Source organism: Taeniopygia guttata, chromosome 11 (genome assembly GCF_048771995.1).
Source record: "Taeniopygia guttata chromosome 11, bTaeGut7.mat, whole genome shotgun sequence".
NCBI lineage: Eukaryota > Metazoa > Chordata > Aves > Passeriformes > Estrildidae > Taeniopygia > Taeniopygia guttata.
The window spans coordinates 6,685,130-6,708,158 of NC_133036.1; the positions used below are offsets into that span (position 1 = coordinate 6,685,130).

At 40.6% G+C, this 23,029-nt stretch overlaps 2 protein-coding genes across 4 annotated transcripts in view; one reads left to right on the forward strand and one right to left on the reverse strand.

The window, feature by feature from the left end:
- The window catches only part of WWOX (WW domain containing oxidoreductase), a 480,538-nt gene extending 458,251 nt beyond the window's left edge, over positions 1 to 22,287 (forward strand). For both annotated transcript variants that reach the window (XM_002197310.6, XM_041718555.2), the window contains one exon: positions 21,205 to 22,287. In XM_002197310.6, coding sequence (XP_002197346.4) covers positions 21,205 to 21,393 — 189 coding nt within the window. In that variant the 3' untranslated portion in view covers positions 21,394 to 22,287. The remainder of the gene's footprint in view (positions 1 to 21,204) is intronic.
- Positions 11,725 to 23,029, reverse strand: part of MAF (MAF bZIP transcription factor) — a 196,864-nt gene continuing 185,559 nt past the window's right edge. For both annotated transcript variants that reach the window (XM_041718556.2, XM_030282325.4), the window contains one exon: positions 11,725 to 22,531. In XM_041718556.2, coding sequence (XP_041574490.2) covers positions 22,501 to 22,531 — 31 coding nt within the window. In that variant the 3' untranslated portion in view covers positions 11,725 to 22,500. The remainder of the gene's footprint in view (positions 22,532 to 23,029) is intronic.

The following is a 23,029-nucleotide window of genomic DNA, read 5'->3' on the forward strand; positions in this document are numbered from 1 at the left end:
CTCTTTGTATCAGAATCCCTGGACTTCCAGTCAAATATTCTTTTTTTACTATGATTGTTGACCTGAGTGATAACAAAAATTCTGCCCTACTATGACCACACTCAAGGAGAGAAGAGGTAGACAGGCAATTTGCAGGTTAATATTTTCTTTAGGTCTACTTACCACTTGTTTATTTAGAGATAATTTGATTGAACAGGCAAAGATCATGTGAGAAGGGGTTTTGTTCGTAGTGTGTTTCTAGATCAATCATAGTTTGATTACTGGAAGTCCATCCTATTATCAAATATATTTATCATCAAATATTAATTAGACATGTGGACAATACTATGGAACTTCATCACTTTGTCACAATGTTTGTCAACCGAATGTCATTTTCTTTGCATTTTAAAATAGATTTTTGGTTTATTGAATTAAAATGTTGGAGTTTGCTTTCTTTAAAATAAAATTTAAAATAGTTTGTCTAGTACCAAGACATTGAAAACTGACCCCAACTTCTGCATTTCTTAGTCAAAAGCTGGAGAAATAGAAACCATGAATCCAGTTCTGGAGTTAGGCTTGATGGGTTTGTGGAAGAGAGAAAACTGTAAGACTGTAGGAAAAAATAGAAAAATAAAATGATAAGGCAAGCTTGACAAAGTAGATTTCTTAATTAGTTAAATCACCTGTGGGATCAGAAACTGGAGCTGCCCATGGCCTGCAGTCAATAAAGGGGTTCTCTCACCTTTCTCAGTCTCTGATGTCAACACCAGGTATAGCAGAGAAAAACATTTTGATATAAGATTCAAAAATCCTGCCTTAGCCAGGATGAGGTGGATTTAAACAACCATGGTAATTCCTAAACCAATTTGATTTCCAGATTCTCTATGATGTGATATCAGGGAATCCCAAGGAGAGAAGCAGTTGTTTTGGAATAGATGAACTGGAAGGAAAGGAAATACAAGCAAGGGAGTGCATGGGAACAGAAAAAGAGTGAAGATCAGGAGGAAAGAGTTATGAGAAACTTCTGTATTAGAATATAAGAGGGATGATAATTTATTTTGTTCCTGGCACAATGAACCTGCTTGGAGGGAGAAGTTATTAGCTCTCCTTGATCATTAAACCAAATGGAGAATTTGGAATGCAGACAGCAGGGAAAACAGAGGTTTTGAGGAAGAGATGACTTACTCTTTTATTAGAACTATGTGCACCCGATGTAATTGCCATCTCAGTTCTGGAATAGCAGGTTATGGCTTTTCAGCAGCAAGGAATGTAAAATGGGTAAAATGGCCACTCTGGCCTTCAGAGTGGTGGGGTGTAGGTAAGTGCAGCAGAAGCAGCAGTTGTGGTTGTGTTTGCTGTGGAGCATCAGGGGAGGATGTCGTGCAGACTGACACCGACAGCGTGGCAGTTTCACGGGGCAGGTCTGTGGCACTCACTGCTAGAATTGTTTGGGGTCTGGTTGCTCACTGGAACAGGTAAAGAAAAAATTGTCACTGTTTTGGGAAATGTTGAGGACAGATTGCTTTGACATTCGGTAAATCAGGATAAAACCCTGTACCCATCATCAGCCTCCTGTTTTGCCTGTTATTGCTTTGCAAAATGATAGAAAACATTCATCTGAGACACATGTCTAGGCATTAATCAGGCCAAACCCATCACTTCAACAGTGATGCTCTTATTTTATCCAAACTGTACTCTGTATCAAGAAGCCACATTATTTCTGCATAAATTCTTCTCCCTTTTCCTGTATATTTTTGCCTTTCCGCCTTCTGACTGGTATTTGTTGAAGATATCTATGCACAAAGGGCCTTTTTCTCTTGTGCCCTTCCTGCCCACAATTGAGCCCAAGTAACATGACAAGCGGTTGCTGTAGAAGTTACTGAGATATAAACAGAGAGACGCAGCCTTTGTTATCTAGACATGAAGGAGGAAATGGAGAGTGGGGAGGGGCGGAGATATTTTTTTTATTAACTTGCAGTTAGAATGGATTTGAGCTGCAACATCAGTGGAAAGGTATATATATTTACCTTTAAGTGCCTCGCTTTGTTCTGTGTGTTCATACGTGCTCCCTTTTACGGTGTGCAATTTCTCTCACAGATTCCAGAACCCCCCTCTTCAATGGACTCTTGCAAGGCAGCAGAGCTAGGCCATCTTAGCAGAGAAAATTACAAATTACTAATTTAAGTGCTTCTTAGAATCATTTCCTTTTTGTTTTGTATAATTTCCACACTTATAAAATCAAACTCTCAGTTAAATGTTTATACAGTAATTCAGCCGGCTTAAGCCATCTGCTGAGCGTGGCATCTGCAGAGCTGTTTTGTTGCATCCTCTGTATTGTTTCCTTCACACATCTTTGTAGCCTGGTATTTTGGTTGCAAAAGGATCATTTTATATTTCAACACAAAAGAAGTGCTGTTTATATCTCTGGATCTAATTGTCAGCTTTATTTCCAAACTCTACCTCAAATCAAGTTCTTATGCCTCTAAAAACCTTATTCTGATTGACATTTACTTTTCAAAACCTGTATTCAGTCTTATCTTGCTCTTTTATTATACCTGCCTCTATATCACTATTCGAAAAAATCCTTATCATTTGTGAAGAGTATAGGTGGGCTTCGAGCATTAGTATTCATACTTGCATGTTAACAACTGTTATAACGTGTACCAGAGGGAAAATATTATTTCTTGTAAATGCTCAATAATTACAGTCTTTATTGCATCAAAACCTGTGTTTTGACAGATAGTGGAAAGCTTTCAAAGTTTGTGTGGGATGGATGACAGATAGCTGCAGGTGGAAAATATTTTCTTAGGTATTGGGTTTTCAATCCCTGATACTGTAAATATTCTTCCAAAATAACATTAACCTTCCACACAGGGTTGGTAGTGTTCAATGATAATGTATTAGCAAAAGATACCTGGGAAATAATTCTTAATGATTCCATCTAATTAATCTATGGTTGGGACATTAACGTCTCTTTTCATTAAGTTGGGAAGTATGAAAGACTAGAAAATTACTGCTGTGCTGGATTTAGTGCTTTAGATATAATTTGAATGGATGTGCTAAATTCTTGGTCGTAACTTGCACTAACACCTAGTCTAAGACAAATTAAAAGGGGAGTTTATCTGCTATTGCACTTTCCAAGAATACTTTGGATGCCTTTAAGCCATTTGCAGCGTATGCCTTTGTGAAGAGATTTTTTCCATATATGCATCCTGTGAGTCATTCTCCAATGATTTCCAGTACATGTGATATCTCAGTTTTGTGAACACCGACACACTAAATGAGGCTGGATGGTAATTTTTTATGTTTTGCTTTTCTTTTGGTGTATTTTTTTAAGTGTGCTGTCATACTGGATAAACATTTGCATTTGCAATGAAGTTGTATCAACCAGTAGCCCACTGCAAATGAGGTTGTGAGAAGTCTGAGGAAATTCATCTGAGCTTGCAATTCTTTTGTTTGGGATGTAGATGTTCCGATCAAGTTTGTGCTTTAGTCAACTGGACCTAACACCATGATTTGTGCTGAAAGCTTAACTCATGTGTTTTTAGAGTTTAATGAGGACAATAGTGATGTTGCCTCCTCCTTTGGACACATCCTGGGGTTTGTGTGAAATGCCTGAGCCTCTGGAGTTTCAAGTGCCTCTTGAGTGTCAAGATACCTCAATAACCTAATGGGATTTTAGATTTTCAATGAGTTTGAGAGTTATCCAGTTGTGTTTATTCCATCTTGAGCTCTATGTTTGCAGTGTTTGGTCTGTTGAAGTCAATGACAAGGCTCCCACTGACTTTAATGGGATCAGAATTGCCAACCTAGAGAGAAAAGGCAGCGGGATGTGAGATTTCTGTCAACTGCCTTTAATATTGCATCCAAATTGAGAAGGCCACTTCTCTTACTTCGAGGTTGTGGGGATGCTAAAGTGTACTTGACAGATGTCTTGCCAAGAGTTCAAGCTGATTGCTGAGAAGTAGCTCTCAGCAGCCTCTCACAGGCTGATAGTGAATGCAAGTTGGGCTTGAGCATCACTCCATTCAGAGTGATTAAACAAGGCAGAGACAAACTATCTGACATCAAGTGCTGCCACGTTTTATTAGCCCCTTGCATCACACAGAAGGCCAGAAGGCACCAGCCAGATATGTGGGCAGATATAAGATGTTCAGATTCCAGCTATGCTTAACTGATAATACTTCTGAAAAACAAATTAAGTGTGTCTGGCTGCTGCAAGGGTTCCAATCTGACCTTTTATCTACTTTTTCAATTATTAGATGGACCAGCCAAAGCTTTATACCCCAGCACCATTTCAGATTGCCAATAACTTCCTGAGTAAGAATTTTTTCCAAGAAGAAGTCCGAGCTGAGACAAAGGGTTTGATTTTGTACCTGAACGTTTGTTTCACAAATGGGACTCCCTATGGAATGCCATTCCTTGAGAAGTCAGCAGGGGTCACTTAAGTTCATTGTTTTGCAGCAAATTCAGTTTTGGATTTGTCAGAAAGTAAACACTAAATATTTAGTATTTATCATTTATGCCACTGAGTGATTTTCCCTTCTGTAATCTAACTGCGCTGAAAAAGGTGCTCAAAAGTATGTAAGGAATGTTAGATAGCACAGTTCCAGTACAGCAGCTGGGCAGAACATCTATTTCACATGTTGCCAACTGGAAAAGATTCTGCCACTTAAGAGCACATTGCACTTTAATAGAAATTTATTGTCAGAAGAGGATCCTCCTAGCAGGATATGGCATTGTGGCAAAACAGGGGAAAGAGACCTCATTAGGCACCATCATTTTTACTTGTATGTAGCAAATGGAAAATACTGACTGGCACCAATGGGAAAGGATCTTCTTTGTGTTTCCTGGAAAGCACAGGCACATTTCCCTTCCTCTTGTTGGAGAAAGGAGAGGTGTGTATTCCATCAAAAGAAAGCATTTCTCTCTTTGAGAAATGACAGCACGTGTGCACACTCACACTGTGGACCTTCCTGCAGCTCCAGCTTCCCATCTCAGGCTCAGGGAATTGTCACCCTTTTCTGCCACCGTTGATGTGCTCAGCCCCCTCTGCCCTGGCTTCTGGATGGAGCATCTTAGGTCTTCCATCAGCAAAGCTTTGGCTGCATTTTTGGAAAGGATACAGATCGAAATATTGAGAAAGCTAAATTTCCAGTCTTGGTTACTTCTTAAAGGTCTATTTAATGATAATTTACAAGGAAGGCCTCTGAAATCCTCATGGCCTTCAGCAGAAATCCTGGATTTTTCTATACATTTGTTTTGTATTTAAAATTTTTTCATGCAGGACAAACAATTTATTGACGTTGAATTCCCCAGTTTTCAAGATGGGCTCATTAGAGTCTACCTTGAACATCAGCCAGAGGAGTAGCTAAAAAAAACCTGTCTTTCACCTTTGTGGTGAGCAGGATGTTTCCTTGTTTATGAAAACGTCATGCTGCTGTCAAGAAAAATGAGGACATAAAAAAGTTGGGATGGGAAGAGCCCCAGATTTTTTTGAAGCATTGAGTGTCATGCATGGTCTTGGAGCCAGAGCTCCTTTAATCCCAAGCTGGTGCCAGCTAAATCTGCCTGGTTTATAAATACCACACAGAAATCAGAATTGCTCGGTACGTGATCCAGAAGACCTCTGCATCCATCTGTTTGTACCCAGAGCAGTTTGGAGTTGTTTTAACTACCTGCATAACTCGATCAGGACACGCTGTGTTCTTGGGGAGCCTTGGCATTGCAGGTTCCTGCTTTTCTGTCAGTGCCAGAATGCAGAGCAGCAGGGCTCTCTGAGCTCCCATTCCTCAGCCTCCTCCTCCTTGCACTGCAGTTTTTGTGGCTAGATTGAGTGAGAACTACAACAAAAGGAAGCTAATGGTTCTCCCAAATTAGACTGTCTTTTGCCAGGGGAGTTTAAGAGGCGAATGGCTTAGTACAGCAGCTTTGGCATCGTTAGTACTGCAGCAGAGAAGGCTGTCCAAGAAGCCTGGCTGAAGCTGGAAGGAGGTGCTACAGACAAATGGAGAGGACACCATAAAGCCTCTAATCCTCCCAGAGATAAAGCACGGAGGGAGCTAATCAGGGGCACATAAATTATCAGCATAGCAGATGTAAGAAAGGGCATTGCACAGAGAGCAAAACAGACTTCAGCAGAACATAGGTCTGACCAGATGTGCAAACACACACCTAAGCTGATGAGATAGGAACAAGGAATATGCAGCTTTCAGCAAAATTTGGGATGACCCAGTAATGTCGTTCCTGACCTTACCTCTACTGTGGAACTTAGACCTGGTTTTCTTCAGTCTCTTTGTTCCCCTATTGATTAACCTGGGTATGAATGTTATCTTTTTGCATTTTTTTTTTCTTTGCTCCTTAGTTTGTTGCAGTTTATTCATTTTGTGATTGTCCTAAAAGAGCAAAGGGACTTCAACATAGCAACTGAAAGCATAGAGATGCAAAGGTGCTTTGTAGTCTGACAAGGTCAAGAAGTATCAATAGCTCAATGCACAAAACTCTGCTATAGATGTGAATATGATGTGTGTGTGAGGCTCTCCAAGAGCAATATCAAACAATTGCATCAAATGTGGCTGTAGGTGCTCAGATACTTTATTAGTGTTCATTTGACATTTTAAACAAGCAATTTTTAATATAAGTATGTAAATATACACATGCAATTTTGAATTTCAGCACTGGAGAAATATAACCTGCTGCTGGGTAATATCAGTTCCTGCATCTGTAGAACTGCTGTTGGACATGTACTGATTTCCTAGTAGTAGTCAAAGTGATCATTCAACCTATATTTATCATGCTGGGATTTAAAATGCAAAACGGCAACATACTTCATGCAAATGTCAGCTCTGTCTATGTTCTAGGGTGCATGTCCAGAGGAGGAAACAATAAGTTTATTCGTTTCCCCAATTAGACTTTTGTGAAAGGCTCAGTTATGTCTCCAGCTATCACATTGAGCACACACTAAAGCAGCACATTAATGTGCCTTTTAATGCTTCTTAGGAGTAGATCAAAAGAAATGTCAGGTGCACTTTACATTCCTCCCGTGATGTGTCTGAGGCTGTTAGTGCATCACCTCTGCAAGGGCTGTTGTTCCCAGCCTGCCGTGCTCTGCTGGGACACTGCCCTCCAAAAGTACCCAGGGATTTACCTCCATCCAGGCACCTTGTGTCCTGGCTCCTCAGCTGGAGCAAGCTGCTGTCACCAAAGGCAGGGTTTGGGTTTTACTTTTCAGTGGAGAAAGAGTTGTTGAAATCAGTCCTGGAGAAAACATCTTAAAACTCAAGATGCTGGAAAATGGAACTTAATTAATGGGAGCAAACTTGCAAACCTCCACGGCAAACTGTTATTATTTTGCTTGCTTGCTTGAGGGAATATGTCAGAGCAGTGTTTACCTTTTCTTAGTACAAGCTTGGCTGTTCTACCCATCATTTATTTTTACGTGATTAGCAGGTGAACTTATAGCTCTGTCACTCTAAACACAGGGTGCTTAAAATGTGCAAGAGACAACTTTCCTTAACCAGGACAGCATTGTCATTGCACTGGCCCTGGGTTCCTTGGCTCCACAGCAGAGTGGTGACTGATGTTGTCAGCACGTGGCTCTTGTTGGAGTGTGGGGCTGATATCGGCCTGAAGATTGCAGAGTTCATTTGGCATGTGAGACACAGCCAGGATATCGTGGGCACCCTCTGCTACACCAGACACTGAGAATAGAGCTGGGCCTTTGAGGTTTGCAGAGCTGAGTACAGCTTAAAAATGGAGGATAAACAGAGAAGAAAATGTACCCAATGTAAGCTATAGGGGCGAGACTGCAAAGCAGGAGACAAGGCTAAGGAAAGAATGTAAGGAGCAAGAAAACAGAAAGGCTGCAGTGTGACATGGACGAGGACTAGAAGCTGGAATTAATGCAGAAGTGGGGAAGCAGTGAGAAGGGTTCAAGTTTTGTAACGAAGTTCATTTCTATATATTTTCCTCTTTCAAATGAGTGCTTTGAATAAATAGTACTTTCATTTCCCGTGAGGCAGAGGTGAATAATAAGTACCTCATCTGGGGACGCTGGTCTCCCCAGCATCAGTCATCTGCTTGCAGCCTTACACTCCGGCAGTGCTTTGGCTGAGCAAATTAGCCTGAAGTGTTGTGCCCTTGGCTGGCAAATCCTTTCAACCCGGTTGAACGGACAAAATGAATACCCAGATTGTTCCTACGTCTGTTATTCTCTCGTGTTTATCTGGCTGAGCTGTCAGTCAGGCCATTATAACTGTGGTGCACACTCAAATGACTTGTCCACTCACAAAAGCAGAGTTTGTTGATGATAAGCTAAACAAAACTGGAGAGCGACTGTTGACAGAGTTGGGGATCTTGCGAATGTCTCAGGTAAAAGCAGAAATGCAATTTGGGAAGGTGCAGACTGAGCTTTTCCTAGGCGTGTGTAGTTTTAAAGTGCTCGCTGGGATTTGTCGGCACTGGATAAACGGGCGTTTGTAATGAATTGGGCTCCACTCTACTTTAAACAAATTAAGCGGCAAGAAGAAGATTTCTGAAACTTGAACGTAAGGGTATATTGCACTTCCAAGAATTAATTAGCCTGAAAAGACATAATTTACTCAAGCAGGCTTTGCCAGAGCAGAGCGTTGCTGCCCCAGCCATGTGCCGGGATGAGGCACAAACACCCACAGTGCATTGGGTGGGCTGCACAGGGCTGCAGGAGCAGCCAAGCCTTCCCAAAGGGATCTGCACAGCCAGCCCTGGGCTTTAATTGCCCTCTTTCTGCTTGGCAGGACCTGAGGGTTTGAGCGTGGTGGATGCTTGCTCCTTCCCAGGCAGGGAGGATGTTTGCATGATGGAAGCTGATCAGTTTTACTCATAAAAATAACTGTGTTTCTTAAACGTCCAGCAAAGCAGTGAATGATACAAGTGGAGTGTTGTATGATTTATTTTCTGAGTTTTTCCATGAGGACACTGAGTTAGAAGTAGGACTGTGAGCCACTCCTGAAACTCATTTGACTACATGATATTAAATAATGCAGTGCCTTTCTGCTGAATGTGACTATAGCCAAAGCCACCTCAGTCCATTAGTCTGATGTTTGTGGCAAAAATTAACAAGTTAAAGTTTTCACATTGTGAGTGTGAACAGTCTCAGGTGCTTGAGCAGTGCTCAGCCATATAACAGAAAGTGTCTCCTCCATCTCCTTCCCAGAGAGGGAAACCCAGCATCTTACTTTCTGCAGGGGAGAGAAAAGACAGGACTAAGACAGCAATGGTTTAAATCCTCATAAGTGTCATGAAGAGGCAGAGGAAAACTTAAGCAAAGAAGGTCCCGTGTCTTGCTGGGAGTTTGTTAAGATGCACAGTTAGGGAGGGAGATGCTGCTGAGAGCGTGGCACAGCACGGCAACAACTCTTTTATCAGCAGCTGGTGCCTTCAAAATCCCAACCCCAGTAGCCTTGTTGGCGGTGATGATAACTGTAACGGATGGAACAGCTATTTTTCATCAAATGCTTGTTAGTCAATTTATTAGACTCCTAATATACTAATGCACTCATTTGGCAGGCATCTCAGCAAACGAGGCTCGCAGTGGAGTGTACTCACTCAAAGTCACGGTAACTCGCAGGTTGCTGATTTCTCATCAGCACTCAGAAGATAATTTGCAAATGTGCCATTTATCATTATGCGCTTTGTAGAAGCAGATCTCGTGAATGGGATAAACAGATAAGAGAGTCTAATAATGAACATTTCCTTCCCCAACAACACTGCCAGCTTCTAGAGTATTATGTTTTATATACCTTGCAGACGCTGCACCTCTGTGTGCACTGGAGTTTGCCTGTTCTAGTGAAATAGCTGGGTACACAGCTTTTAGAGGATGCTGCTAACGCACTTATCTCTGCTCACAGAACACAGAGTTGAACCAGGTTAGGCATTGTCTTCTGGAAGACATAAGATTTCTATTTGTTGCAGTTTAAAAGCAATGGGCATGTGGGGAGTTCACCATGAAAAGCCACCACTTACCTTCCAGCTTTCGTTTTCTCACTGGAAACACGACCATCTGTGAAAGCCACTGTTAAAGCCAGCAAAAGGATTATTCAGAAGCAGGATGGTGTGGATTATATGGTGGAGGTTGCTGAAGGAGCACTTTTTTCCACGCCAAAGACAACAGACTTTATGGATGCTCTGACCTGCACTGCTGTTCACCACTGTGTTGGAGTCTGTGTCACTGGCTGCTTTTTATTTGCTTGTTCACTTTTTACTGGGAAGAAGTCAAAAGTAACAGAAGCCCAGGGATCAGTCTGCAAATGTGATTCCCGTCTCCCTTTGTGACATCCAGGGTGGAAGCCCTGCATACAAATCATTGCTACTCATTTTTGCTTCTGCAGATGTGATTTTATTAAATGAAAGGTGTAACAAGAAGCCCAGCATAGGCAGGAGCCCTTTTGCCAAATGTCTCTGTGTGTTTAGCTCTGTGACTGCTCTCCAGCAGAGCTGGGAAACCATGCAAAGATATTGATAATTGATTCCGTTTTATATAAGTTAAAAACTAGCTTTTCCCTCCTAGTGTGAAGGTAATGGGTTTTGTCTGTAGAAAGATAATAATTCTATGAACCATTTCTACGCCCTCTACTAAAGAATAGTACAGCTTGCACTTGAACGTAATGCCCGTGTCAGCTCAGCTTTTTAAACATTCATCTTAAAAGAGTCTTCAAGGACTGGGAAGAGATCTTCCCCAGACGCCAAGCTAAGTTTGAGGAACTTAAAAAGTCATGAGGATCCTGTAAATTAATGTGTTTATTCTCATACGCCTACTCTGGAAAAAAACGTCTTCAGACATGAAAGCTGTTTTCTTTCAATTAAAAAGTTGTCATTGCATTTAGTTTTCATAGATAATGGAGAGAGGATTTTTTTTTTCTCCCCTCTACTGTACTGGGGGATAAATGCCTCTTTTTTTACTTTTTACCTTTTTCCTCAGAGTAATCTTCATTTACTGCTTGAACAAAAAAAAAAAAAAAAAAAAAAAAGAAGGAATAAGCGAGCTAAATTGAAATCTTGTCTCCAAATCTGTATACAGGAGGTGACTTGATTTAGAAGCTTTAAGTAATTTCTCTTTTGTTCACACTCCTTCAGTTGAAAGGCTTCCACAAACAGTGTTACAGCACGGAAGGGAGGAGATGGAGAAATTTATCAAGCTATTTATCAAATTATTTTCACAGTCTGTCAAAGTCATAAGCATGCTGGAAAAGAAACATAAAGAGCGTGTTGGAACAGAGGAGCCACGTCTGAGTGAGCAGCAGGACTGCAGCACAACCAGAGCACGGGGACTGCTCTTGGCTGTGGCTGCATCTGCCCTCAAACCCAGCCCTGGCACTTGTGGTATTAAGCCCAGGCTTGATGGATTATGGAGTGAGAAAATGGAATGGAAAACATCAAAACTGGCCCGGCAGAACGTGTCCCTGCCCATGGAGGGGCGTTGGAACTAGAGGGTCTTTAAGATCCCTTCCAAAACAAACCATTCTATGGTTCTGTGACTCTGTGATTATTAAGCAGAGGGAGAGGTCAGAGAGAAGGGGATAGACATCCCCTCTCTGAGTGTCTGAATCTAAATGGTGCCCATCCTGGGGCAGGGAGTGGATCATATCCTGAGAAGGGACCCCATGCTTTGGAGAAAACAGCCTTGGAATGTGCATCCTTGGTGGTGGGTCCTGGGAGACAGCACTGGCAAAGCAGAGGGAAAAATAAAAAACCAACTGAGAGTGAAGGAACCAGTCTAGTAAGAAATCTTTAATTTCTAATGAGCTTTAAAGGATTTGAGAGAGTTGATTTTTTTTTTTAACAAACCAGTTCAAGTACATGCCTTCAGATTATAAAAGTACCTGAAATTGCCTAGAATATCAGCATGCATAGCTTGTTAATATTTACATATATTTACATGGGAAAACAAGAGAAAGATCTACAGTTATTTACAGTCTACATAGGAGAAGAGAAAGGCAGCATAATTGTATTTCCTAAAATACAGTAGTTGAATAGTCAGCACATGCATATTAAGATATATTTGCATGATAGAACGCAAATGTTTTAAGACGTACCTTTTAAACTCCCTGTGCTAAGGTATAGCATAATAAAGGTAATTTTTTTTTGTGTTTTGTTTCTAGTCTATTTGCATCAAGTGCTTTAAAATGTTCACTAACACAGCGGCGGCATTATTTACCCTGGCAATTAAAGCAACAGTACACACGATAATTTCCTACTAACTAGCAACAAGCTGCTGGTGAATGAAATATCTATTGTTTCTCATTACCCATCGACCAACATACAGGGATCTCTCCTTGTAAAGGCAGTGCCTAAGCTATCACCATTAATTATAGAAGTAATATAAATGAGACTCTACAGTATGTACTAAATGAAATATTAACAAGACCAATGTCTTTGAGCCTGAAAGATGCACTAACAGGGCACACTTTACAGCAGGCTATCTATGAAAATCACACATACATAATACAGGAGTGCCTGGCTTACAGCTCTAAGCCTAGACTTTAGAGGCCTGTTGCTAGATCTGTATTATTGCAAAATACATTCCCTTAATTAGTTTCTGGAAGACAGAGTTGGTAGTTACTTTCTTACCATGATACTTCCCCATCATAACACCCTGTGGTTTCTCAAGCATTGTGTTATTGAACTGTGTGTGTGTCTGTGTGTGTCTGTGCATATGTGTGCATGTGTATCAACAGATGAAAAGCAGTCTTTATCTTTAAAAACTAAACAAACAGCTCATTAAATATCTGTCCCAAAAGGTGACTTCCTTAAAAAGCATTGCGTCGTGTGACTTTCTTTTTTCTCTCATATCTGAAATAAATTCAACCTAAAAAATTATCTGTGCAATGAAGGAACAAGCCAGATGTCAGCATTGTAATGATATTCTTTCAATAATGCATATGAAAAAGTCTAAATTTGGACTAGTAATAGTATTAAAAAGCTATATAAATATATACAGCATATACAGTACCGTATGTATACACACATTTATATAAAGTATATATATAATTAAAGTACAGCAAAACCATAAAACATTTCAATTCAGCATAAGTTAATAACAGAAGTAATTTCAATGAACTCTCATCTGTGTATGCCCAAACACCAGCCAGACCAGTTCTGATGATTTAGTTGCAGCAGTATATCTAATCTCTCTTTTTTGGCAGGATATGTTTAGTGTCAACAACCTGTTTGCTCAACTCTTTAAATTGCCTTTGCCCAGAAGAATCTACCTTTTGCTGGCAGGTTATGCGTCTCAGGAGGATTTCCAGTCCTCCACAGGATTTCCAGTTTGACTGTGGCCAACAGGTTGTGGTAGTGTTTGTATAAATGTGCATCACAGAAGGTGAGTTGCTGTGGATGTTCAGGTGTGAGCAGCCCCCAGCAGAGCTGGGATGCCCAGGGACTGTCCCTGAAATGCTCTTTGCTTCATTCCACTGGCCAGTGCTGGCACAGAGGGCAGGGGGCAAGCAATGGACTGCAGCATCATTTCTTCAACCTGATCTCACCCTTACCCTGTTACTCTCTGGAATGAAAATCCGTAATTTTCCTCAGGGATTTTTCCCAGATCTAGAAATGATCAGAAGAATGCTGCATCACGTCACTGCTCCATACCAGCTTGTGAGAAGAAAAGATCATAGACATTTGCATGCAGTGTTCAAAGCTGCCATTTCAGTGGAGCAATGATGTCTTAAAAGTGTAAATCAGGTGTGAACAGGGGTTCAGTGGGCAGGAGAAGGAATTGCAGCACTGATGTGCCTGGAAATGTGCTGTTGATAAAGAGGTCTGTGAGGAGTGGTGCTGCTCCTACTCTGAAGTGCTGGTGGAGCAAGGTAAAGACATAGGCTTCGTTATAGTTTTTAGAGCTTAAAGTGGCTCTCTGTCAGCCTTGAAACATTTTTCAGAAGCTGATTTTGGACTTCCATAAGATTCTGGAAAAGAAATACAGTGCTGCCTGTGAGAACCAGCTCCCTTCCAGGTGCTGTGGCAAAAGCATTTAAATTGCCGAGTCTGGTGTTGTCTTAACCATTGTGTGGTTTTAGCTGAGATATCCCTGAGGGGCTGGCAGATACAATACCAGACCTATGGGAAATATGTGCCCTTCTGAAAGACAACTGTGGAGCACGTGGGATATCTTGAGGCAGCTCAGATGTCTCAAGATCCATGTTAGGCAACTGAATCCCACCCCTGGTATGCCATGGTGGCTCTGCCTAGCATATGCAAAGGGTGGGAGAGATGAATGCATGGATTTCAGGGACTGTTTCCCTCTAAAGCATCCATCTTTTAATAACTCACTGTTTTGGCTAGTAAGAGTTTTACCAAGTTCTCTGTGAGCTGGGCAAAAAAACTGGATGAGAGAGGAAAGACACTGGAACGGGATCTGGAGTAGCAGACAGCTTCCAGGTTAAAGAATTAAGTTTATACAATAGAGAAAAATAGGCATGATTTTAAAAGATAATTACATTTTTGTCAGCTACTTTGCCAACCTTGTTCTACATCTTCTACACATTTTAACAATGGTTTATAATATAACACTTTATACTTACACAGTGCTTTTCCAAATAAAGTGTGAAAGCACTCCATAAATCTGAATGACTCCTCACAACACCCCTGTGAGGTGGGTAAATAAGAGTAATCTCCCCATTTTATAGCTGGGAAAAGTGAGGTACATGGAGTTGAGGTGACTTGTCCAAGCTCACTAGGGAAAGTCAAAAAGAGGAAAATAGCCCAGTTCTCCTGACTTGATGTCCTGTATTGTATTTTTTTTTTCTCCTGTGGAATGATTGCAGAAAATCTGTTTGATACCAGATGTTGGAGGTTAGAAGTTTTCAAGTGCTATCATTGCTGTAACTGAGAACATACTGGGGGTTGCATAAGACAAACAACATGGTGCATTATCAAAATACATTTATTACAATGGACACGATTTCTTTTGCAAAGTTAAAACCCAGAATGTAAGTTAAATATAGCTGCATATACTGAATACTTGAAATAATCACTAGGTCTTAATGCCTCAGCAGTTGAAAACAAATCCTCTTTCATGAACTACTGCAGTTTCCTTAGTCAAAGAGCATAGCACACTTATCTCCTATAATGTATGTAAAGAATACTGTAAATGTGTAAGGGTCTTAATGACACTAAGAAAAGTTACAGCTTGAAACCAACTATGCTTTGCAAGTAGAGAAGCTGATGGAGTTTTGAGTCTTTGTAGTTGGGAATTAGTTGAAAAAGGAATACATCAGAGGGGAAAAAGCAGACCTTATAGATTTTGGTTTAATCATTGTATTATCTTCTAAGAGATGCTTTGCTGGTTTAACTGTGGTGGTGGGGGAAGGGGAGGTAGTTGAGAACCTCTGGTTTAGATGTGGTTTGGTGAGAGCTTTGAAAAGACTGTAGATACAGTGTCAGTTCAGGTCACGTTTTCCTGCTGGCACTTGGGTGGAAATAGGACCTGAAGTCAACTGAGCCCAGTTTGGAGTTTAGATCATATTTGGCAGCTCCAAAGTTTTATTTTTTGAGCTGCAGATATGATTTCAGATTCATGCTCTCCCAAAATAGCAAAGGAAGGTCTCAATTTCATATTTCCCTGCTGAAAAAGCAATCAAGGAATCCTGTTTTCTTACAGGACATTAATACATACATATTCTGAGTGTTATTCATAAGGTAACTGTGCATCTGGGATTCTCTGAGTGAGAGAACTGCAGCAGGAACTGAACAGTTCTCCTGTAATCTCATAGGTGAGACTAAAACTTGTTCACTGCACTGTTGGAAAAATGACTGTTCCTCACAGGAAAAGGAGCAGAGGAACGCCTGGCATTGGGAAGTGGCTCCCTCAGCTACCGCTGGACTCAGCTGTGGGTGATATCACCAAACAGCTCTTAAGATTGCTCCTAAAAACTCAGATGCTGAGGAATCCTGGATGAGGACATGAGGATTTTAGACGTGCTAGTGTTTTTCAGAAGAGGTCATTGTGCTCCACATTGTTCACAAGGACTTGGGCTTGATAGGAAAAAGGAATAAGCGTAATTTGAGAAAGCTCTGCACCACAATCCCAGCTTGGGGGTTGTAGCAATACCAGAAGGAGACAAATCCATTCTGAGGGCAGTTTTCTCCCAGCTTGCCCCCAGGCATTACAAACCCCACTGTGCCCACCCTGAGCATCAGCATCAGGGTCACAACAAGCAATGGAGCAGATCCTCAGCCGCTGCTCCAATCTGTGGAGCCTCTGAGAAGGCAGTCAACCTGTGCTAATTCCCACCAGGAGGAGGTGAAGCTTGAGGAATGTAAAACTGCAGCTGTCACTTTAGGGTTTGATTTGGATAATATGGTTGATTCTGTATAATTTTGTTTGTTATTCTGAGGAGATTTTGTATTTGACATCAAATCAGGAAAATGGCCACTGCTGAAGCCAGCTGGTGCAGAGCTTCTCCCTCTAACAGAATGAACTCCTCAGGGTGCTTATCAGAGGCACAGAGCAGGTATGGGACACCCCACTGGTTTCATATCTGGAATATGTTCGTACTGCCCTGGTTGCTAGGTTAGGTCAGTGGTTGGACTCGGTGATTTTCCCCAACCTTAATGACTCTCTGATTCTACCTCACACTGCTGTGTGATGAGTTATTCAGCTGTAAATGGTATGCTCACAGTGCTTTTGTGTGGGTCTGATATTTTACTGTTAGGGATGTGTTGGCTTTGTCTAATAGTCCTGATATGAATAACAGGAACAGCCTGAAGAGTTTTAAGGACTTGCCTTTTCATTTCAGTTGAGCTGCTTGCTTTGAATCTGGCCCTTGTCACAAATACTCTCTTCTCATGTCATTTTGAATTCACCTCTTTTCATTGGCCATCTTTTAAAATGCTCTGTGCTGAACTTAACCTCAGGCTACCAAGATAACTGGCATTTATCCTTAATTTTTCATAAGAAAATAAACCTCACCTTTTCAAATAAGCTGATCCCATCTCCCTGGCAGACAATGTTGAGTGTTGTGTGCTCTTAACAGAGTTTAGAGTGGATCCTATTCATTCATCGTTGATAAGTATACAGATAAGTTATGGCTTTGTTTCTATTATTTATATGCTTGGAATGTAAACTTGCTTCAGAACAAAAGTCTAATTTTAGAAAATAAACATGCATTTGAAGGTAGACAAATCTAAGAACTAAGCATTAACTGTGTAATATGTTTTCTTATGAGGAACATAAATGATATCTCAGAATACTAACAGATGCATTACATATATTAATGAGGGGTTTACCATGTTCTGTATCTCGAGAACCCCTTTTCTTTTACTTAAGTTATTCAATATAAATTTGCATTCAGTGCCATCAGTTAAAAATTGACTGCTTGAAGTTATGAAATAAATGCCTATGAACTAGTAGCTACTTAGTATCTTCAATTCAACAAAGGATTTCAGAAGGATGGATAATTTAGATCTTTGAGCCTCAACTATAAATAAACAGCAACTGCTGTATAAATCCCACCCTGCTGCAGAGGAAGATTGTATTACAAAACTGACAAATGATTTGCGGAAGAGAATGATGAACCCTTATTACTAAGACACTCTTCAACTTAATCCAAAACAAGATTCCCGGGTAATTTTACGTGCACTGGAAAGATTGATAGCGTGGTGCTTGCCCAGCAGCTTTCAAATGTTTGACTGGATCGGAAATGGCACTGAGGCATGATTAAAGATTCAGTTGGGCTCCTCACCAATTCTTTATCCTGTGTATTCATTATTGCAACCCGCTGCCTTTGTTGCAGGTTAAAGAAGGCTGACCCCAGCTCTGGTGATTAGCACCCTGTACAACTGATGGACCTATGGAAAAAAATGTTTAGGTTGCCTGATGCTTTTAGCATTGTTTATCAGCTGAAATTGTTGGGAGGGGGGGCCTTAATCACAATGAATCGGGGAGAGTCTGTGACAACTGACAAGCTCATTGTTTAAGACATTTTTTAACGAAGTTGTTAACATTAATTCTTTTATATAGTACTCTAATCTTCTTCAAATTATGTTCTGACATGGCACAAACCGCTTGGCATTGAAAGTCATTCAACAGTGATTAAAGTGCTCTTTTTATTGGTTTAAGAATGTTTCATCTTGTATCAGCAGTATGGAATTGTTTACTAATTAGATTCCCTAACATCCTCTGCTGTTGTATGCTGATGATATGTGAACAGGAAAGCTGATGAGCAAAAAATTAAAACTTGTTACTAGACTGTCATAAGGCCCAGCATATAAAGATGTCATTCAAATGACTGTGTTCATAAGGGATAAACAATATTTGCTGAGAAACTGAGCAGTTTCTGGCTAGCAGTGCAGGCAGTTTGTGCTTGTCTGCAGCTCTGGCTCTTCACAGAGGTTTGTGGGGTCGTAGATGCAAAGGAGGGATTTGTGCCTTGGGGACCTTCCCATTCAGCATGGCATATATGAGGCTTCTACACATCCACTTTGGGCAGGAGGTTGGGCTGGAGACCTGTTGATACTCCTGCCAACCCAAAATGGGATTTGATTCCTGTGACTCTGATGCTCACTCCTCTCAGTCCTTGAGCAAGTCACTTAGGCAGATCCTCAAGTGTCTGAATGCAACCAGCTCACAAAGGAAATTAGGTACTTAAATGGCTCTGAGAATCTGGGATTTACCTTCTGTTACATAGCTTTGCTGTCTGAAGCACTCTCCTAGGCTTGATGAGTTCATGTTTGTCCATAATTGTGGGATACTAAATCTTTACCCTCTGTCAACGAAGGGATAAATACGACTGCAATTCTCTTAAGTAATAAGAAAGATATTTTTCTTTCAATGATAGAACCATTGAATTTTCTTCTTCCAAAACAGCCAACGTGATTGAAACATTTAGAAAGATCTAAGGATACACAAAGCCAAAAAGCAAATGGCACGTTGCTTACATCCAGTTCTCAGCAAAACACTGGAGGCATCGCAAGATAAAGTGCTTTGGGCTTCCAGCCACATAATCTTTTATCGCTTAAAGTAAATATCCTATGCTCACACAGGGAAAGCTATTCTCTTCTTCTGGAGCCTAGCTTGTGTCAATGCTCAAGGTATAAAGCACTGCTCTTGTGCTCTGGGGTGTTTTTGGCCTGCCGAGAATTTTGTTTAAACATCGTCAAATTCGACTCGTTTGAAAAGATAAATTATTGTTTGGGTTGGATTTTAAACTGGCTCTGATAAACTTCCATTTTATGAATTAGCTGAATTCTATTAGAGATAGCCTTAGTTTAGCTTGGCTGGATGGATGCTTTTCAGCAATAGCTTGAGGGCTCTCGCTCTGCACTGAGCAATTCAGTTTAATTTTACCTTTCTAATGAAAGTCCAGTTGAATTGCTTGCAAAAAACTAATAATACTCTTTAGGGCCTTTGAGACATTCTAAACATCTGAATACAGTGATCATACCTGTACTGTAGAGCTTCATAGGATAATTAAAATAAGCATAGACATTTTAGTGTTCTCTATTAATATTATTTTTAGAACTCTCTTCCATTTCTGCTACCACCTTTAAGATATTTTCTCTTTTTTAAAAAAAGATACTGGTTTAATAAGAGGATTACTATGTATTATACTAACTTTAAAAATATTTTGGTCTGTTGATAAATATATGCCTTTCAAAATACTTAATACAGACAGTTTTGGTTTACCTTGTGATGGGAGATCATTTCTAAGTTGTGGAGTCATCATTATCAGTTTAATCCCATCTGCTGAGGAAAATGCATGTCTTGCAAACAAATATGCACTTCTTTGTTGCTACAAAGTTGAGATGCCTCAAATAAGGAGAACTAGAGCTTTTTAAACTGCTTCCTGTCCTTGAAGGATGAGAATGCAAAGCAGCGGTCTTCTGCATGTTGACCCCCCTAGCAGCACCCTGAGTTTCCTTGGCTGTGACAATGAAAGGCCAAAAAACAAAGGAGTGGGGGAAAATCACAAGAGATTGAAGCCTATTCTCTTATCCCATTAAATTATCTTAATGTGGCAACAACTAATTTCTCTTCATTTACTTTTTCAATTGCACTTGGCAGCCTCTTTATTCTGATTCCTATCAGCTCATAATTTGTTACCACAGAAAGGACTAAGATGTACATAAATAATCATAAGATGCCAGATAAACTCTATCGGTTTTAAATTAGTGTTGTGTTTTGCTAATGTGCTCTCACCTATTATTTTTAATTATAGTTTACAAAGCAAAATAGCTTCTTGCCCTCTCCCCAGCTGTTCTAGCACTGTGCTTTTAATCTGTGCCAGGGAATAGCCCATCACCCATGCCAGGGTGCTTGCCCCAACCCTGTGGCCTCCATCTGTAGGTTTCTGTTGGAACAATAAACCCATTCTTCCTGTTTGAACATAAGTTCACTTAGTATTTAAATTAAAAAAAAAAAAAAAAAAAGGAAAGGGAAAGGAAAAAAAAGAGAAAGCAAGAAAAATTTAAAAATCCCTTCTGATCCACAAAAGCCTCTAATCTATCCACTCTATTTCTCAAAGCATTAAAAGACATGAGAAATGGTTGTTACAGAACAAAACTCCACTGGAAAGCCTCGTGTCTCTGCAGAACCAGCCCTGTCTGTGCCTGCAGCAGACAAACGCTCTCACACAGTAGCAGTGACAACTGCCATGGGGAGATTGTTGATCCAAGATCCATGGGCAGGTTTGGCACCGATCCCGACTGCACTTTACATGATAGGTCTTAATTGGAGTGCCCAGGTTAATTTTGCACAAGAGGTTTAGAAAACCAAACAAACCAAATCCATCTATCAGGCTGTGTTGCGGGTCAGGGTGCCCGGGCATGTGGTCAATGATTTCTGTGATGCAAAGGGAAGTTTTGAGGTGCTGCTTTTGAACCTGGCTCAACTGTTCTGGTGTCAAACACCACCTGGGCATCCCCTGCCACCAATCCAGGTGTTTACCCAAAAGGGGCAGAACACCTGAGCTTGGGACTGTGGTTCAGGAGTCTCTTTTTCTTCTACTTTTAGAGGGAAGGAAAAGAAAAATGTCCTAATTGAAGTGGTTTGTAAATAAGTGTCCAAGAGCCTTCAGCCGTGTCGCCGGGCGGGTTGCCCTGCCAGCAGCGCTGCTTGCACAAGACACAGCTCAAAAGCGCCGCGGTAAAACTTACAACGCTAATAATAAACGATAAAATATCTATGTATTTATATAGTTTTGTTTATTTTCTCTCTCTTAATTAGTTTTTTTTTTTTTATTGCAGCAACAAGGAGCTGCCACGACGGTGTACTGCGCCACGGCGGCAGAGCTGGAGGGGCTGGGCGGGATGTACTTCAACAACTGCTGCCGCTGCCTGCCCTCGCAGCAGGCACAGGGCGATGCCACGGCCGCTGCCCTCTGGGAGCTCAGCGAGAGCCTGATCCAAGAACGAGTTGGCAGCCAGGCCAAATAGCAGGGAGCTCCTGGAAGGATCAAAACACACGAGTGTGTGCACGCTCGGAAACTGCCAACACTGGAACCTGTCCAATCTTATCATCTAGAGGGTTTCCGTGTACCTCAGATACAGATTAACCGGTGTTAAATGAAATAATAGCAGTCACAACATAGTGAAAAATGTTAAGTACTAATGGGAGGTGGGGAATACTGTGGGTTAAAGGGACAGTGAGGCTTCCTGGGGCTTAGTTAGTCTCGGTTCTCTTTCTTTTGATTATAGCCTGTTCAAAGTGTAACCCAAGGAGGCATCTTCTCTCTTATTTTAGAAAAGCAATTCTGCAGATAATTTCTGTTGTTTTGATTAATGGGTAGGTATGTAGCCCAATATGGGATTTCCTCCTTATTTTGATAATTACTGTCTGTTAGGCTTTAGGTATTGATTGGGAGATGGTAGTTGTTTTGATTCTTTTTCCCTACAAGGATTTTATTGGGCGTGGCAAATCAAAAGATTATTGAGGAAAGAAATCTTTTCAGCCCTTGACTGTTGGTTGCAAGTACATCTGCACTGTCTAGAAAAAGAAGGTGCAGGAAGACATCTGAACAGTAATGATAAGGTCACAGCTAATTAAATATTTCTGTTTTTTTTTTTTTCTTAAAAGATTACAATAAAAGATATGTTGTAAACCATTCCCTAAGTACTGTCGAGTTAGCAAAGATGATGATGTCTCCTTAAGAACACACAGAGTGTAATCAGGGGTTTAAATGGTATTTCCATCAATTTCTTGGTTCACAGTTTTAAGGAGTTTTATTTCCTTGAAAGTTCACAGTTTCTCAGTTTTCCTGATACCGTATCCCATTCCAAATCTGTCTTTTCTTTCCATTTAAATTCAATAAAACAACATGCTTGCTTGAATATTGTCTTGCTTGAATATTGTCACCTGAAGAGAAAGTTTATCTCATTTCTGCAAATGTCTTAGTTCCATTTTTTTCTAGAAAAGAAAACTTGAGGAAAAATAAAGAGCTTCTTGTTGATGCCAAGAAAACATTGGGGTTTTTTTCTTGTTTCTTTCTGAGTTCATTTTTTGTATTTTGTGCTTTGTAGCTGTCTTCATGCCAGAAGGTTGTTCTAAGCCATCCTCAGTCCAGCATCACATTTTCTGTAGACAGAATATAAACAAATAAATAGAAGGACACATTGTTAATAGAAGTTTATTTAATCCCCTTTGTATTTCTGCTTTATTGTTAACAATCTGCCTCCCATGATTTTTCTTTTCTGCAATCATAGTACATTGGATTACTTACTGAACAGAGTTAAAGTCAAGGCTTCTACCCAAGTGCAGCCTCAGCTGCTCCTTCCTTTTCTGCTTTCTTACCTGATGCCACAGTCTTTCTGAAAGCAGCAGTAAAGAATATGTGGCCTTTTTTTATCCCTGCTCTGCCCCCTCTGTAGCAACAGCTTCAGGAGACAGCAAATGCTGTCCACTCGTCCTCCTCAACTCTCTGCAGCCCCTTCCCCAAGGGCAGCACATCCTGCTTTAAAACATTTGATGGGATAAAGAAATAAAAGGGGATATTCCAGAAAGAACACCAACTCTTTTTTGGCCTTTTGCAGAGTAAAAAAAAAAAAAAACAAACCAAAAAAAAAACCCCAAAAA